The sequence below is a fragment of the Amphiprion ocellaris genome, chromosome 9, assembly GCF_022539595.1.
Source record: "Amphiprion ocellaris isolate individual 3 ecotype Okinawa chromosome 9, ASM2253959v1, whole genome shotgun sequence".
NCBI lineage: Eukaryota > Metazoa > Chordata > Actinopteri > Pomacentridae > Amphiprion > Amphiprion ocellaris.
This window is the reverse complement of record NC_072774.1, coordinates 26946278-26961964: the sequence shown is the minus strand read 5'-3', so window position 1 is coordinate 26961964 and position 15687 is coordinate 26946278. Positions and strand designations below refer to the sequence as shown.

Sequence of the window (15687 nt, the reverse complement as noted above, 5' to 3'; positions counted from 1 at the left end):
GTTAATAAGTAACCACCTGAAGGATGACCACATACGTTTATCTTAATTAACCCGTTTAGTTTCTCGAAAAGCATCTGAACATTTGGTCACCCTTTCAGTAAACTATGAAGAGAAACACATTTTTTTGTTTCACAAAAACAAGAAAGAAACGTTTTAAAGCTAAAGTGTTTATTGATGGTGTGAATATTTTGCTCATGACCAACATCTACTGCATTTGCATCAACAGGCATGATGACAGTATTTCCTCCTCGTTCATTCAGCAGAGAAATCCCCACTAACACAAACTGTACATGAAAATATATGCAATCTGACATCTTGAAAATATAGATAAGTCACAGTACAGTATGTACACAAATCATGGGTGCAAGATAAAGGCATGTTTGAAAAAGTATGGGAAGTAACTCGTTAGAAATAGGACCAAGGTCACAATCAGGATTTTCGAATCAAGGTGATTCTACTGCAAAAACAAAAATGTAAGAGGAAACACTGACAGATCTTGAATTACCCAGATGCCTTTTTAAGACCAAACAAATCATCAATCACAGCTCTAGTTTGTGTATGACTAGCTTAACACTGTTCACTTCATCTTAGCCGCAAAATCCTCGCCCTTCTTGATGGAACCCTTCAGCTCATCCATAGCATCAGCAACCAGCTTCTCCTCAAAGGCTGACAGCTTGCCCAGCCCAAGGTTCTTCTCGATGCCGTTCTTCCCCAGCAGCAGAGGTGTGGAGAAGTACTTGCACTCTGTCTCCTCAGACCTGACATAGGCACACTCCACGACACCCTCCTTTCCATTCATGGCGTCCAGGACGGAGAAGGTAAAGCGGGCACCAGCGTAGGCCATGGAGAGGGTGGCAGATCCAGCTCCGGCCTTAGCCTTAACCACCTCTGTGCCGGCCTCCTGGATCCTGCCGGTCAGGGCAGACAGCTGGTCAGCAGGAAACTCTACCTTTGGTGTGCACTGGGAAATGAGGGGAATGATGGTCTTCCCAGCATGACCTCCAATGACTGGAACATTGACACGAGCTGGGTCAAGGCCTTTAAGCTCTGCCACGAAAGTGTTGGCTCTGACAATGTCCAAGGTTGTGACACCAAACACTCTGTTGGGGTTGTACACTCCGTGCTTCTTCATGACCTCTGAAGTAATAGGGATGGTGGAGTTAACGGGGTTGGCAATAACGCAGATCATGGCTTCGGGGCAGTTGCGGGCGCAGGCATCGGCCAAGGTGGCTACGATGGTGGCGTTGGTGTTGAATAGGTCGTCACGGGTCATGCCGGGCTTTCTGGGCACACCGGCCGGGATGACCACGACGTCGCAGCCCTGCAGAGCAGCATCGAGCTGGTCGGGGCCCATGTGACCGGTCACCTGGGCCCTGGTCTCGATGTGGCTCAGGTCAGCGGCCACACCGGGCGTGTGGGCGATATCATAGAGGGAGAGGTGGCTCACCAGTGGGCTGTTCTTCAGCAGCAGAGATAGCGGCTGGCCTATGCCGCCTGAAGCGCCGAGCACCGCCACCTTCGCGTTGTTCTGCGATGAGGTGGACAAGCTCCGGGCGAGGCTGACTGTGGGTCTCACTGCACGGGAAAACATCTTCTTTGTGTTGCTTCGTTTCTTGATTCAGTGGAAATAAAAATACCTAAGGAGCCCCTCTCCTCTGTGACACCAACGTCCTCTAGCCACGAGCGAACAGGAAGACTCTTAAACTGTCATGCGTAGTAGATAAAGGTCGTGCGAGCTTACGTCAAGCTGCGTCATCACGTACCGATGCGTCGTCGTCTTTATCTCAGCTTCTTTTTCGGAGGAAAACAAAGCCAGTTAACATTGGAAGTCGGTAAATTTGCATTGGAGATTAGGACCGCCGCTCGAATTATACCAATAAACCAGACCAGCGAAGCCATATCTAGCGGTACGGTAGGTATACAATCGCTGCGTTGTTTGTGTCGTGAGAAAATGCTTCTCCTTACTGTTTATGTCGCCCTGCTTAAATAAGCTAGCGCCGTCAAATGAACTCCGTCTATTTGCTGGAGTCAGAGTGCTGCCCTCAGCTTAGCAGCGTTAGCTAACTACAACAGGTTTCATTGTTAGAAGGCTTTGCTTGTCGCCTCTGTAACAGTATAGTTTGACTTGTGTTTGTACATATAACCGTAGCAGCAAATGCTCTGCTTTTGAGTAGCTGTTATGTTTTTACCGTTAGCTAAACAAGTTTTCCTCCAGACTGTCACCGTTTACTGTGAGTATTAACGTTCCACCGTTAGCTGTTGGTTTTACTTGAATATCGTTAGCTGTGTTCATCTTTAGCTCTGTCAGAAGGACTGCAGGGTTAAGTTAGCACAAAGTTGTAACAGCTGACACGACTCGCTGATTGTAGTGAGAGACACAACAGAACAGCCCTTTGTTCCACAAACAGTGCCCCTTGCATTTCAGTCATAACTAAGGAGTTAATGCTAACTTATAACTAATCTGTTATAATGACAGACTTGTTTGTCACATAAGGGTGTTTTGTCAGAAAAAGGCACAATAGGGATAGTTTGATATTCGACATTGCTGCTGTGTTTATTTTCAGGATAATCTGAGAGAAAATACATTTTCACTGAATGTTCTTTTTCATTTAGCAGTGGCAAGTTTGAAGGTACAACAGCTCTCCTAATGATACACCAGCATTAAGACTACTCCGAGTGAGTATTTATATTTAATCATTAATCTGTCTGCTAATTAATAAAATGTTTACAACAGCACTAATAAATAAATAATTTGTACAAAGTATGTGATCTGTCAAATGTTCTGTTCATTTATCTACAACTAAGAGCCTCAAAATAATCTTCACAACCATGCTAATAATTTTGTACTCGGTACAGTGTTTCAAAATGAAGCTCATGCCTATCATAACCACATCTTTATAACTGTCCTTGTTCTTTAGTACTTCTTAAGGATGGCTAGTTGTGGAGAGGTCGACCACTCTGTTGGCTCCCTTCCATCCAGTAAGAAAGGTGGCAATAGTGGCGGTGGAAGTGGGAACAGTGCAGAATCATCATGCTCGGGCTCCAGCAATTCATCCCCAGCCCTGCCTGTACCAGAGTGTGCCATCTGTCTGCAGAGCTGCGTCCACCCAGTCCAACTGCCATGCCATCACGTCTTCTGTTTCCTGTGTGTGAAGGGAGCCTCCTGGCAGAGCAAAAGATGTGCTCTATGCAGACAGGAAGTACCAGATGACTTCCTGGAAAGGCCTACACTTCTCTCTCCGGAGGAGCTGAAAGCATCGGCAGGAGGTCGGGGCGGGGCAACCAGTGATCATGCTTGGTATTATGAGGGCCGTAACGGTTGGTGGCAGTATGATGAACGAACCAGCCGCGAGCTGGAGGACGCTTTCTCCAAGGGCAAGAAGACAGCTGAAATGCTGATTGCTGGTTTTTTGTATGTAGCCGACTTGGAGAACATGGTGCAGTATAGGCGCAATGAGCACGGTCGTAGACGCAAGATGAAGAGGGACATTTTGGATATTCCCAAGAAGGGAGTGGCAGGACTGCGATTGGACACTGAGGGAGTTACTGGGGCCATGGGGGCAGCAAGCCGAGAAAACTCTGCTGATGGAGCTGATACCACAGTAGCAGGTGTACAGCAACAGGTTACAGGTATCTCCTCTACTGTTACAGCACCTTCAGCTAATGCTAGGCCTCCCACTTCCCTTGGAGGTCAGCCTGGCCCCAGTACTAGCCCCTCTCTGGAAGATGCCCTCTCCCAGTTGCAAATCAGCCCCAGGCCCACAACTTCTCATGAGCGGTCTGAGGCAGGAGAAGGAGAGGAAGAGGATGAGGAAGAGGAGGCCTCACCGTCCAGGTCCTCTGACCCTCACACCTCTGTGGATGAGTCTGGCTCTGGCGACTGGAGTGATGATGAGGAAGAAGAGGATGAAGAAGAGGAGGGGGGAGATGGAGAGCGTGTTGAGCCCTGGGAGGACAGGCCACGGAGACAAAGACTGAATCCAGAGGACAGAGCTCCTCCACGTGCAGAGTCCGCCTCCTCCCCTTCCTCATCCAGTAGCAGTGGAAGGTCCAGAATGCCTGATGGCCAGTGTACAGTGACTGAAGTGTGAAGTAATCATTAATACCATCATCACCAAATGGCCATGTTCCATTCCATTAATTTATTCCTCACTTTATGCTGTTGTTCACTCAGTCGCAGATCGGATGTGGGTGGATTGCTTGATACAGTAGAAATGAGGCACAACAGATTCAGTAACAAATATAGCCATGTTTTCCTCCATTTTTGGTACCTCTTTTATGGTTCACAGTGATCTGAATGTATCTGTATGATCTGTTTCTAAGTCTCATCCTAGATATAGCCAGTCGGCACAAGTTTGATTTGATGTTGTACTGGGAGACAACTTGGTAAACAGTCAAATGGATAAAAACTGTTGTTGTGAACCATGAAATCTCAGTTTTCTATTCAGTACATCATGTGAAGGGGGTGTATCAGCAATATTGTGGTGTTCAGCTATCATCACTCAACACTTGCAATCACAGATGTACATTGATTCTGTTCCTTTTAAATCTGGAAAAGTAGAAGTTAAGGTAAAAGTGACTTGCCAACCTGCTTCTGCCAAACCTAGCTGTTCTTGTGTTTACTTTTCTTACCTAATAAGGCTTATGGGAGTCCCAGTCAGGTTTGTGACATGCAGTGAAATAAGGCATAATGAGGATGTTACTCCTGGAAATGGAACTGAGTCATTATTATGGCTGCATTCTAACCATCTACAGTTTAACTCTCTCAGCTAACATAGCGCACAGAAATTGCCTTGTTAGAGCTCAAATCATATGACTGCTCTTGCAGAGCACTTAATCCTTGATAACATGTTCCCAGCCTCCACCCTGCCTACATGTTTTCCTTCAGATTTAACTGATTATGAACCCTTTCATTCAAAATTCTCAAACCTAACTGTTAACTTTTAGGAAAATATTCAAATCATTTATCCAGATAAAGACAGGAAACAGAAGTAAATTAGTACTTAAGTTGTGTGGGTATTTCAACTTCACGCTTAGTAAGCATAGACATTTAATTCAGGAGTCCACAGAATATCTGGCTGCCTGAGAAGCTTTGTCATTGATTTCAAGTAACTTTTCTGAGACTAAATTCTAGAAGAATCTTGTTTTAAATGAACGTGCATAGCAGAAGTACATATCAGGTATATTTTAACCTTTCCCAGCTTTAAAGAATTGGCATTTTAATGCAAAATATCAGTGTTCTGATTTTAAAGCTGTTGAGGCCTCTATAGCCTCATTAATATTCTTATTGTCCCTAATTAAAGTATTCTCAATTGGTGTGTCTCTAAAGTTTAGTGATTTGTGTGTGTTTAAAGAGAGAGTTATTTAAACACTACTGGTTGGCAGGATGTTGACAATTGATGTTTTTTGGATTCAGTCTGAGTCAATGTTTTATTTTGTGTTTGTGCATTTCTTACAGTTGTAAACTCTCATGTATGATGTCTGAAGGAGTAAGAATAAGGACATGCTATTGCTTTTGGCCACCCTGCAGAAATTTCAGGTTCTGTTATTTTTATATTTCTTACATCATCGGTTCAGTTTTAGACTTTCCTGAAGTTTGTGTAACCGTTTTTGCTTGGAAACTTTTTTTGTTTTGTTATATGGTTTGTAATTTAAGAATAAACTGTGTCATTTCATCATCCTAAAGGGATATTTCTGGGCTTGTTTCTAAATATTTGTGTGGTTTTTGGCTTCTCATTTTACTTGGCTGGGATCAACTCCAGCTGCCCAAGACCCTCTACATGATGAAGTGGGTCGCTAATAGATGGATGGATGGATTTTACTGTGATACAGTACATGTCAGTTTTTGGAAAATATTTCTTGTGTGTTATATACAATTTTAAGTAAGATTTCAGCCCCTTTATCCACATCAGAAAGGATTTGATGTCCCTCCTTTCACCTTGTAGCTGTTTGGTATTCTGACCACAGCGGGTATTAACACTCCAGCTGGGTGTCTAGCCAAGAAACATGACCTCTAGAAGGGGAACAGGAGATGAAGGCCAGGAGTCCTCCAGGAACATGTTCTGTTCTTGCCATTTCAGTCTGTGCACATTTGTGCTTTAGTAATGCCTCATTTGCTATATAGAATAATAACCTACAATATGGTGCCAAATCTAAAATTGATTTTCAGTTTGTGTATATATCTCCTGTTTAAACTGGCCTAGTGCATTAGTATCTTTCAAGGTTCTTAATACAGATAAAAGAGCCATTGAGCAAAGTAGTGGAAATCAGTCTGAATTCAGCTCTTACAGCATTAAATCCCCTACTACAATAGACAGAAAGAGAGAATGATCCAGGTCACAATGGCATCATGAGCACAGGAATCTGAAAGCTCAGCTGAACTAACCTACAAAGACAAGTAAAACAGGAAAGATGTGCAGCAGCATCTCTCAATCCTGCAGACAGATGCTGCTTGTTATATTTCATTAGTGTCTGTCTGCTTTGGTTAGACTCAGCCTGGAACGATCGAATCATTATCATAATCACATAGTCAGGAGATCTGCAACACAGACAGTTTTCATTTGTTTGATGGGCACAGTAGGGATTTAGAAAAACATCTGATCATAATACCGTGGGATCATACAGCATCTTCATTGTTATTTACAGATACAATTTTAATTAGTAGATAAATAAGTCCTCATTTACAGTGTCAGTCTACACACTATCAATAAAACAAGACGTTAGCTCAGCTGACACTGAAGAAGTGAAGAAGTAACTGCCAAATCTAGTTTCTAAACTAAAAACCCAAAGGAACAGGAAGCTTTGTATTTATGGTAATTGTTTTACTGTAGAGTTTCGTTTGCAATAGCTAACCAAATAAATAACATTAGTGGAACTATTAATATGTATATCTGCATCTTCTATACTTGTCAAGAGTAGGTGTAAAAAAAATACATCAGAACCACAGGAGTATGTGACGAGTGAGCTCACATTATTAGTATATTCGAGGCAATGAAGCAGTTCCAATTAATTCACTGAAACTATGAAGTCCACATTTAAAACATAGACTTATGCTTAATACATGAAAGTATAGATGTTTTCAGTCCACTAAAGTCAGTTCAGTAAGGCTAAACCAGAGTCAGTCTCCCCACATGTGCTGTATCAGTTCTTTGTTTGGCATCTTATGAACTATTTCGACCAGGATGGGCATTTAGAAAATATCTCTGTTGATGTTTGCTGATCCGAGGCGTTCCTGGGAGTCTGAAGAGACATTTAGACCAGGTCATTTGTGTTTGGGTTTGCTGGCCAGAGCCTGCAGGTTAGCCGGACCGCCCCACACCGTCCCAAACACATCCTTCTCAGTCCTGAGAGCATCCGACAGAGGAAGCTCTCTTCCTGACAACACGACCTTCTTCACAGCCTGGATCACCGGGGCAGGTCCTTTAGTGTAGCGACTCAGCCAGTTTTCAGCCTGCTGTAGAAGAGTGACCACACCTTCTGCTTCCTGCTGGGCCTCGAGGACCTCATCTGACAGTCCAATGTGCAGGCCGAGTTCAGGGTCCACTTTTACAGCCCCACCCAGCAGTTTCAGTGCATTCTGACTCCCGACAAGGCGGACAAGTCGCGCGGCGCCACCCCAGCCTGGGACCAGACCCATGTGTTTATGGACAAACTGGATCACGCTGCCTGATGCCATTAATCTGAGAATTGCATAAGGCTTACTAGTTTTGAGATAAAATGCTGTGATGTAACAGAGATCTTTGACAGTTTTCTTTTAGTCATGTAAAAACATTACCTGAAATCACAGGCAGTGGTGAGTTCTGCGCCTCCTCCTAAAGCTCTCCCCTCCACCAAAGCAACAGAGATGAGAGGCAGCCTGCACTGAGAAAACTAGTCTGTCAGCATACTGTGGTGCACACTGCATAACAACTAAACTCTTTTAAGCTGATACCGGCTACTGTTGCTGGTGTAGTTTGCAAGAAAGACTTGGTAGAGAGGAAAACGAGAGCTCTTACCTGACCAGCCTCGTAAGAGTGTTTTGCATGAACATACACATTTTCATCCCGTCCTGCAAGGCAAGAAAAGCATCATTTAGACAACTTTGGTAAAAGCAGCCAATGAGACATTTCACTAACTGCACATCCTCGACTCCTCTCCTCACGTCTTAGTCCCTCCGTCCAGAGATTCAAGTGAAGTAGGTGAGGAGGAGATGCAAGGAGAGGGGAGTCGAGGAACAGGTTTTTAACAAAGTGAGACATCGTCACCTCAGATCCAACAGTTTAAATCAATCTTCATTAAATATGGCATGTGGCATAGCTGCATTGCCAGTCCATTATTTTATTATAACCTACCACTGCGTTTCAAGATCTCTGTCATATGAGCAGAACAATGTTTATAATAATACAACCCCTGGCAAAAATCATGGAATCACCAGCCTTGGATGATGTTCATTCAGTTGTTTAATTTTGTAGGAAAAAAGCAGATCACAGACATGCCACAAAACTAAAGTCGTTTAAATGGCAACTTTCTGACTTCAAGAAATACAAAAAGAAATCAAGGAAAAAAAATTGTGGTAGTCAATAACAATTGGTCTTTTAGATCAAGCAGAGGGAAAAAAATACGGAATCACTCATTTCTGAGGAAAAAATTATGCAATCACCCTGTAAATTTCCATTTCCAAAACTAACACCTGCATCAGATTAAATCTGCTTATTAGTCTGCAGTTAAAAAAGAGTGCTCACACCTTGGAGAGCTGTTGCACCAAGTGGATTGACATGAATCATGGCTCCAACACGAGAGATGTCAATTGAAACAAAGGAGAGGATTATCAAACTTCTTAAAGAAGGTAAATCATCAGATGTTGGTTGTTCACAGTCAGCTGTGTCTAAAATCTGGACCAAGTACAAACAACATGGGAAGGTTGTAAGAAACGGAGACTTCCTTTGTTATGATACACTAAGATAGATGTCCGGGTCACGAGTCAGAGGACTGAGGATCGAAGACCCGAGGAAGCTGAAATTAGTAAAGAGACACGAGCCAAGAATCAAGCACAGAAAAAGACAGAAAGATGCAGTTTCTCTGCTCTGCTACCTGTGGGTTGGATATTGCTCGAACAGCGTTGAGGTCCGATCCAGAGCAGAAAGTTTCAGCAGCACCCTGAACAATGAGGCCTTTGCCGCCTGTCCAGTTCTCCAGCTGGGTCACCCTCTCCTCCAGGTCCACCATCATGCTGCCTGGCAGGAAAGAAAATCTCCAAATGTGATTTATGTTTGTGTGCAAATCATTACGAGTTTTTATCTCAATCAGCACACCAAAACCTGCAGTAGTCAGTCTGAAAATATACAGAGTTAAATGTACAGTCATCTTACCGGAGAAGGCGTTCATGCGAGAAGGGTTGTTGATGGTCAGCACTGCAATGCCAGAGTCCTGTTTCAGCAGATCAATGGAGCCTCCAGGAAAGGCCTGCAGCTTCTCTCTGATCTCCTGGTGGTTGAAGCCATCGGTGCTGGAGTAAACACACCCACTGCTCGGTCTCTGCAGCAGCCTTGGAGGAGCACAATTTATAGAGCATTTCAATGTACATCATCTTAGTTTATATCATCGGATGTATGTTTTTTAGCAAAATGAAAAACAAAAATGAAATCAAATAAGAATGAGCATACAGTTGCAGTCAAATTTATCCAGATTTGCTAAGGTTTATGAAAGGTTTCTAGTCAAAATATTTAAACCCCTGTCTAGTGTTGCCATTTTAATCTCTTAGTTGTATGCATGGCTTCCAAATTTACTAACCTATGAGGATAAATGATTTCATTACAGCAAAAAAAGACATTTCAAGTACCAAAAGTTAAAGTTGGCAACATCCATCATCCATTTATTAGCTATGCTGAGAAAGCAGTGGCAGCATAGAAAGAATATTAGTGAGTGATACAGATTACCAGAATTATTATTTTTTTTAATCTACCAGAAAAATCTAAAGGTTTAAAGTATTATCAGAAAAATATTGTCTTTGGAGCTGAATGATTTTGATGTTAAAGTTGTATTTATTTTTAGTAATTGTATGTTCAATATCTCTAAAATGTGCAATTTCAAAACCTTCTGTGACAAGATTGTAGTTGATATGGTTTCATTCATTTCCATCCACATGACTAGTAAGTCTTGCAGGTTAAAGAGGTTGAATAATATTGATTGCAACTGTATGTGTAATTGTAGTATGAAAAGAAATGGTATGCATAACTGCCTGATGGATCCTTGTGTTGTTCAAGACTGGGAATGAATGCTTGTGCTCACACAAGGGAGGAGGATGAATGCTTTTAATGCTCTCTATTTCCTCTGCGAATCAGCCTGAAGGATTCATGATGCTGCACCACACACACATAAAAATACACCATCTCTGTTTGTGACTCACTGCAGTCATGAGTCAGAATTTGAAATGCATTGTTTTTGATTTGTGAACAGATATTGTGGGCTCAGCTCAGTAGGCTTCATGTTCCTTTATTTATGACTTTATTTACTACACCATCATGGTGATAAACAATGCTGGCTGGACTCCATTACCTGGTCCAGGTTCCACAGCGGCTGCCGCTCCTCAAGAGCTGTCGCCTCAATGCACAGAGGACCATCGTGCTGCTGAATGAAGATGGAGAAAGATGGAGGGAATACTCAGATTTGCCTTGATTTAAGGAAATTGCTTTAGACACATTGCTTTGCAAAAAAAAAAAAAAGAGCAGAAGCATACAATGGAAATCAACTTTGAGAACTTGCCCTAAGATACTCTTTTGCCTGAATATGAGCAGCAGCTATTGCTTCTTTAGCATTTTGCACAATTAAATTACATTTCACTGACACAATAAAAGGCTTTAACCCTAATGGGGTTTAAATAACGGTGCAATGGGCATTTTTTCAGAGCAGAGAGAAGTGTATTTAATTAGGTGAGTTTGTCTCAGGTTCTGGTGTCATTTGGTCTAATTTAAACATATAAAAAGGCTTTCATGAAAAAACAAACTGGGTGTTTTAGAGGTGAGGGGCTCTTGAACATATTCCAAAACAGAGACATAAAGCATAAAGACTTGTTACTCTGAATTCTGATGCTTCATTGACAATAACACTACAATATACTGCTAAAGACCTGAAAAATTATTTATAGCTGCAATATTTAGCCAGTCTACTGTGCTTCTATTAATGTATTTCAATGGACAACATACAGCACTCATGTCTTTATACTTACCTGGTTAAACAGAAGCAGACTGCTCACATTAATTATTCATCTTTCAAATTCACAACTGACTCGTCAAAGTTTTAAATGACACACTTTGTTTTGAAGTAAACCGCTAATTATTTGGAAACTAAATGTCATGAATACACAGTTTAATGGTCTTTTTAACTTATTCACCTCCACATACAACGAGCAGCAAAGTTAACTGATATATTACGCAAAACACTCACACATGCCACCGTAAAAACTACAAAACATTGAGCTACTAAAATGTTAGCACCAACCTTGCTAAACCTTGCCGCGTGGTGTCACTCTCAAACTCGTCCCCCTAGAAACTAGAGCTCTGCAGGAACATTAAAATGGCAACACATGAATGTAGTTCCTCACTTCTCCCACAGAGGGGCGGAGTGATACCTCCATTTTGTGCACTATCACCTAGATGTCCAACAGATATGCAACATAAATTGTGTAATTCTGCTACATGGCCACATTCACGTTGCACAACCTACAAGGAATAATTTATTGTGAAACATAAACTGTAATATCGCTCATCAGAGGCCTATTCACTGCACGGAGGGATCTGTTCTTTGTCTTTTACGGCTCTGTAAACACAGTACTGAGGAAGTGGCTCTGCAGACATATCCTTATTCAGTAACACTGACAAAAGGATTTAAATAACACCTACAAGTTTTATTGCAGTGTTGGCAGTAGCAACTGGCATTTATATTAATGTGGCCTATTGTCAACTGGAGTTATGAGTATTACTCTGTCTTCTTAGTGGTAGAACTTCATAATAGCAGGTTGTGTTTGATGTAATGCTTCAAATGCCTCTGCTGGACAACAGTAACCTGACTGAATTTAAAAGGTGATTTCACTGCGGAGTCTAATAGCACTCATCTGTGATTTGGTTCTAAGCCAAACAACCAAAACTGAACATGTGAATGACAGTGATAAACATAATAGCTGTTTTTTGAAAGTATTGAATATGGGGTTTGGAATAACAGGATTGAGGTTAAGATTATGCTTTCTCCTGAGCTGGAACAGTAATAAAGAGCAGCAACAGGGCTACCAAAGCAAAACTAAAGCAAGAAACGTTGCAGTTATTATTGGCTTTAGCGTTTGTTCTTGTTTTGCACCTTATAAATGATCCGTAGACAACATAGACTGAGGAATTATCTTTTAAAGGCTCCTTCCAGAAACATATACCATACCAAAAGGTGACACCTTTCTGAGGAGCAGTAAAAAGTGTGAAATGCTCTAGGATCATAGTACTGTGCAAACACAGACAGATGTAAACTGCTTCAGACCTGAAGGCCCGACTTTAAAACGGTTTAGCAATCAGTATTTAAATGGTTACTTAAAAAAAAAAAAAAAAACAAGCTTTAACGTAAATACTGAGGTTTGTAAGGATTTGTACAATGACATTTACATATAAAGGAGGCAGAAGGCTGGATAGGAGATATGGAAAGAGTGGCAGTTAGAAAGACATTTAGACACATACAAGAAAGAGAGGATGATATAAATATCAAGAGACGGTGCAGGAAAAAGGACGCAAAATGTGCCAAAAACAGAGGGAGACAGAGACACGTCCTGTCCTGTGGTCTGATCTGTGGCTACTGGGAGCACAAATCCGTCACTCCTATCCACACATCCTCTACCGCTATTCACAGCCGTCTCTGTAAAAAAAACAAAAAATAGAGGAACCAAAATACTCTTCTGTTGCACTTGGATTACTGAGGATTCCAGAGACATGTTGAATCAAAGGCTTAAAGCAAACTTCAGCCGCAGGAGTCAACAAGTATGTACGCATGTTATCTGAGGAAGACAAAATACTGTCGAATTCGCATTCCAGTGATCAGCACTGATTTTAACATCTTTATCTCTTTGGAAGCATGTTGTTTTACAGCTACATTCCAATGAATCTCTCATGCAAAATACTTTCACTGGATTAAGACTCAGTGGCATCATTATGTTAGATTTGTGAGTGAATAAAAACAATCAAGGTTATTTTTCCCTGACTGGATGGTTTTGTGCAAACCAAACTCTTTCTTAAAAGGTCATCAACAAGGATACACCACTCTGTATCCAAGACTGCAGCAGAGTCAACTCTGTTTTAAAAGTCCACACCTCTCCGGTCTATTTAAAAGTGGGGAAGGAATTCAAAAAGGTTGGTGGGACTCTTCCCAGGCATGCATTCCAGACACGCTGACTCTCTTTCTTGCTCTGTACAGTACATTCAGCTCAGTCAGCCGCCCTGCAACCTTTCCATAAATATCGTTCTGTGAAGTGCAGCACCTGGAGGACACAGTGGCTTTGAGGAATTTGCGTGCATAGTGGTCTCTAAATCACTCAGGAGTGAGTGTAAGTGACTGATTGGTGTGTGTGATTGACTGGCAGCCTGTCTGCTGCTTCTCTTCTTTCAGCAATGTAAATTTTGAAGCCATTTTCTGACTGTGCCTGTCCACTTCCATTAATCGTCTGCTCAGCCCTTTCCGTCTGATTTACCATCCTTCTGGATATCAGCGATGCAGCCACAGACTGATAATGCAGCTGATAATGGAAGCCTGTCTGAAATTACAACCTGGCTAATGGGAAATAGAGAGACAGAGATATACATTTCACACATTTGTCTTTATGAATGCGCAAATGCTGTTGCATGTACGTCTGTGTGTGTCCAACTGATGCATCAGTGCACTGATCGATACGCAGCTGTCTGGGCCTCCACAGGAAGTCAGGGAATGCGCTGCAGTCAGCATGACTCTATACCAACTCACCAAGATAAGAAAACACACACACATATACACACACAGATCAAATAAATGCCAGTAACCGCCTATTTCCGAGCCAGAAGAATGGCAGGTTAGCAGGTGCCAGAGGCTCTTGGGGGGCTGGAGGTTTCCTCTGTTAGGTCAGAGAGGCAGCAGACACCAGAGGACTATGAACACTTTTCAAAGGAAGCAGCAAAGTGGATGTGGCCAATTTAAATGAAACCACTGACAGACAAAATGCAGCCATTTACTGTGATATGAATTATGCATTAAAACCACCTCCAGAACACATACCAATAATCTTATTTACTCACAAAAGCCCCAAGTAACGGAACCCTAATCTCTAATTGGAAAAAGAGGGAAGCATTTTTGCAAAGATAAACCTAATGTCCCATGCTCTGCAGTTTCCAATAAGGGTTTACCATGCATATTGTCTGGCTTATCTGTTTCTGCAGCCGAACAAGCGCTCATGAACACGCAGAGAGCTGCCTGCCAAAACGTACACTACTAATTAGAATTCCTTTGTAGCACAGTGACAGAAGTGTACTCAAGACTGTGCAGCAATCTGGATAAATCCTTCTCTTTTGGAAGGCTTAAAATATGTGCATGTGTGAAGCTCTCAGTCATATGAAATAACACTACAAAACAACCACAGTTGTGTTTCACTGAAAAGCTCTTAATACACTGTTTCACATTATAAATTTGCCGTAATCAGTATGTGAAAGCTTGATATTAAACTGCTGACATCACAAACACCGGCAGACCTAATGACACCTGCAGCCAAATAATCAACAGACTGTTTGAAGTAGCTGCTGTCTCCACACTTGGTGACAATCATCTCAGTCACTCTGCTTGCATGATATAATACAGATTCTTCCATAAATTCTTTCCAGCGTTGGGATTTTAAGCAGTCCTCGGATCAAGACAGTTAGCGCTGGTTATATAACGCTCTCAGCATCTGGAAACCTCCAGACTTGAGCAGTGGCCAGCACTGGGAATCTACACTCTTGCCCAACCTTGACACAAGAAAACAGGGTGAGACAGCCAAACGCAAGGCTGTGCATCAGGAGAGTATGACAATATTTATATTTATATCATCGCCGGGGTAGGATTTCTGGCACCACAACATTGTCGCACCTGTTATTTCAGTCAGCCTAGAGTGCCAGGTTTCAGGGTGAGGGGTCAGGTGTCTGTCTCGCTCAGGGCCACGAGTGTGCAGCATGGTTGTGCGTCCTTTAGTATGTTCATGTATGTGAATGGGAGTATAATTATGTGTGTGTGTGTGTGTGTGTGTGTGTGTGTGTGTGATGGGGCAAAACTAATTCATTTAACAGACAGTGCAGCAAAATTCTGAAACGCACGTTTGTCGATGACTTTTTGTTGGCAAGTAAATTAGTGCTTAATACACCACCGGAGTAAGAATGTGTGAAACATTTCCAGAGGAATTCAAACATACTGCACAGAAACAGATGATCCCAGTGACAGACAGTTCCTCTGCTGTTGTCATGTAGTTATGCAGTCATCATTCAGAAGAAGAGATCACAGCGTCACCAAAGATGGCACCAAGATTGAACTGAGAGGAGCCAGACAGTTGTTTGGTTCTGGTGCTTCATCTTTGCGAGTTGAACGGACACATACGACTCCTCTAGATTAGTCACGTAAATATTTCTGTGTAAAGTTCGATTGATCCTAGGGTCTTATTAAATTATGACTGAGGAAGGATGTAAT

The 15687-nt window shown here is 42.2% G+C and overlaps 3 protein-coding genes across 6 annotated transcripts; 1 reads left to right on the top strand and 2 right to left on the bottom strand.

The window, feature by feature from the left end:
- Positions 1 to 151: 151 nt before the first annotated feature.
- On the bottom strand, positions 152 to 1701 carry mdh2 (malate dehydrogenase 2, NAD (mitochondrial)). Its single transcript, XM_023261018.3, has one exon. The coding sequence runs from the start codon at positions 1589 to 1591 to the stop codon at positions 578 to 580; it is 1014 nt and encodes a 337-aa protein (XP_023116786.1). The 5' UTR covers positions 1592 to 1701; the 3' UTR covers positions 152 to 577.
- Positions 1702 to 1772: 71 nt separating this feature from the next.
- On the top strand, positions 1773 to 5689 carry LOC111562470 (E3 ubiquitin-protein ligase rnf146). Of its 2 annotated transcripts, none has more exons than XM_023261008.3 (3): positions 1773 to 1907; positions 2614 to 2676; positions 2919 to 5689. In XM_023261008.3, exon 3 carries the CDS (start codon positions 2931 to 2933, stop codon positions 4089 to 4091), a length of 1161 nt encoding a protein of 386 aa, XP_023116776.1. In that variant the 5' UTR covers positions 1773 to 1907; positions 2614 to 2676; positions 2919 to 2930; the 3' UTR covers positions 4092 to 5689. The 2 variants fall into 2 exon arrangements, with proteins under 2 accessions (XP_023116776.1, XP_023116768.1); XM_023261000.3 differs by having other exon boundaries at positions 1780 to 1912.
- A 568-nt stretch (positions 5690 to 6257) lies between these two features.
- echdc1 (enoyl CoA hydratase domain containing 1) lies at positions 6258 to 11511 on the bottom strand. 3 transcript variants are annotated; one of them, XM_023261045.3, is made up of 7 exons: positions 11476 to 11511; positions 10534 to 10605; positions 9348 to 9523; positions 9070 to 9212; positions 7995 to 8047; positions 7775 to 7855; positions 6258 to 7700 (listed from the first exon to the last, which is right to left on the bottom strand). In XM_023261045.3, the coding sequence occupies exons 2-7, from the start codon at positions 10596 to 10598 to the stop codon at positions 7262 to 7264; spliced, it is 957 nt and encodes a 318-aa protein (XP_023116813.1). In that variant the 5' UTR covers positions 10599 to 10605; positions 11476 to 11511; the 3' UTR covers positions 6258 to 7261. The 3 variants fall into 3 exon arrangements, with proteins under 3 accessions (XP_023116813.1, XP_054869438.1, XP_054869439.1); XM_055013463.1 differs by lacking the exon at positions 11476 to 11511 and adding an exon at positions 11204 to 11439; XM_055013464.1 differs by lacking the exon at positions 11476 to 11511 and adding an exon at positions 11204 to 11432 and having other exon boundaries at positions 6258 to 7679.
- Between the last annotated feature and the right edge of the window lie 4176 nt (positions 11512 to 15687).

Excerpts from the sequence above, each read along its gene's own strand:
- mdh2 (XM_023261018.3), bottom strand. The coding sequence starts at position 1,591 with ATGTTTTCCCGTGCAGTGAGACCCACAGTCAGCCTCGCCCGGAGCTTG.
- LOC111562470 (XM_023261008.3), top strand. The coding sequence starts at position 2,931 with ATGGCTAGTTGTGGAGAGGTCGACCACTCTGTTGGCTCCCTTCCATCC.
- echdc1 (XM_023261045.3), bottom strand. The coding sequence starts at position 10,598 with ATGGTCCTCTGTGCATTGAGGCGACAGCTCTTGAGGAGCGGCAGCCGC. Across the intron at positions 9,524-10,533 it reads CGCTGTGGAACCTGGACCAG|GCTGCTGCAGAGACCGAGCA; the intron begins GTAATGGAGTCC and ends TGCTCCTCCAAG. Across the intron at positions 9,213-9,347 it reads TCGCATGAACGCCTTCTCCG|GCAGCATGATGGTGGACCTG; the intron begins GTAAGATGACTG and ends CTTTCCTGCCAG.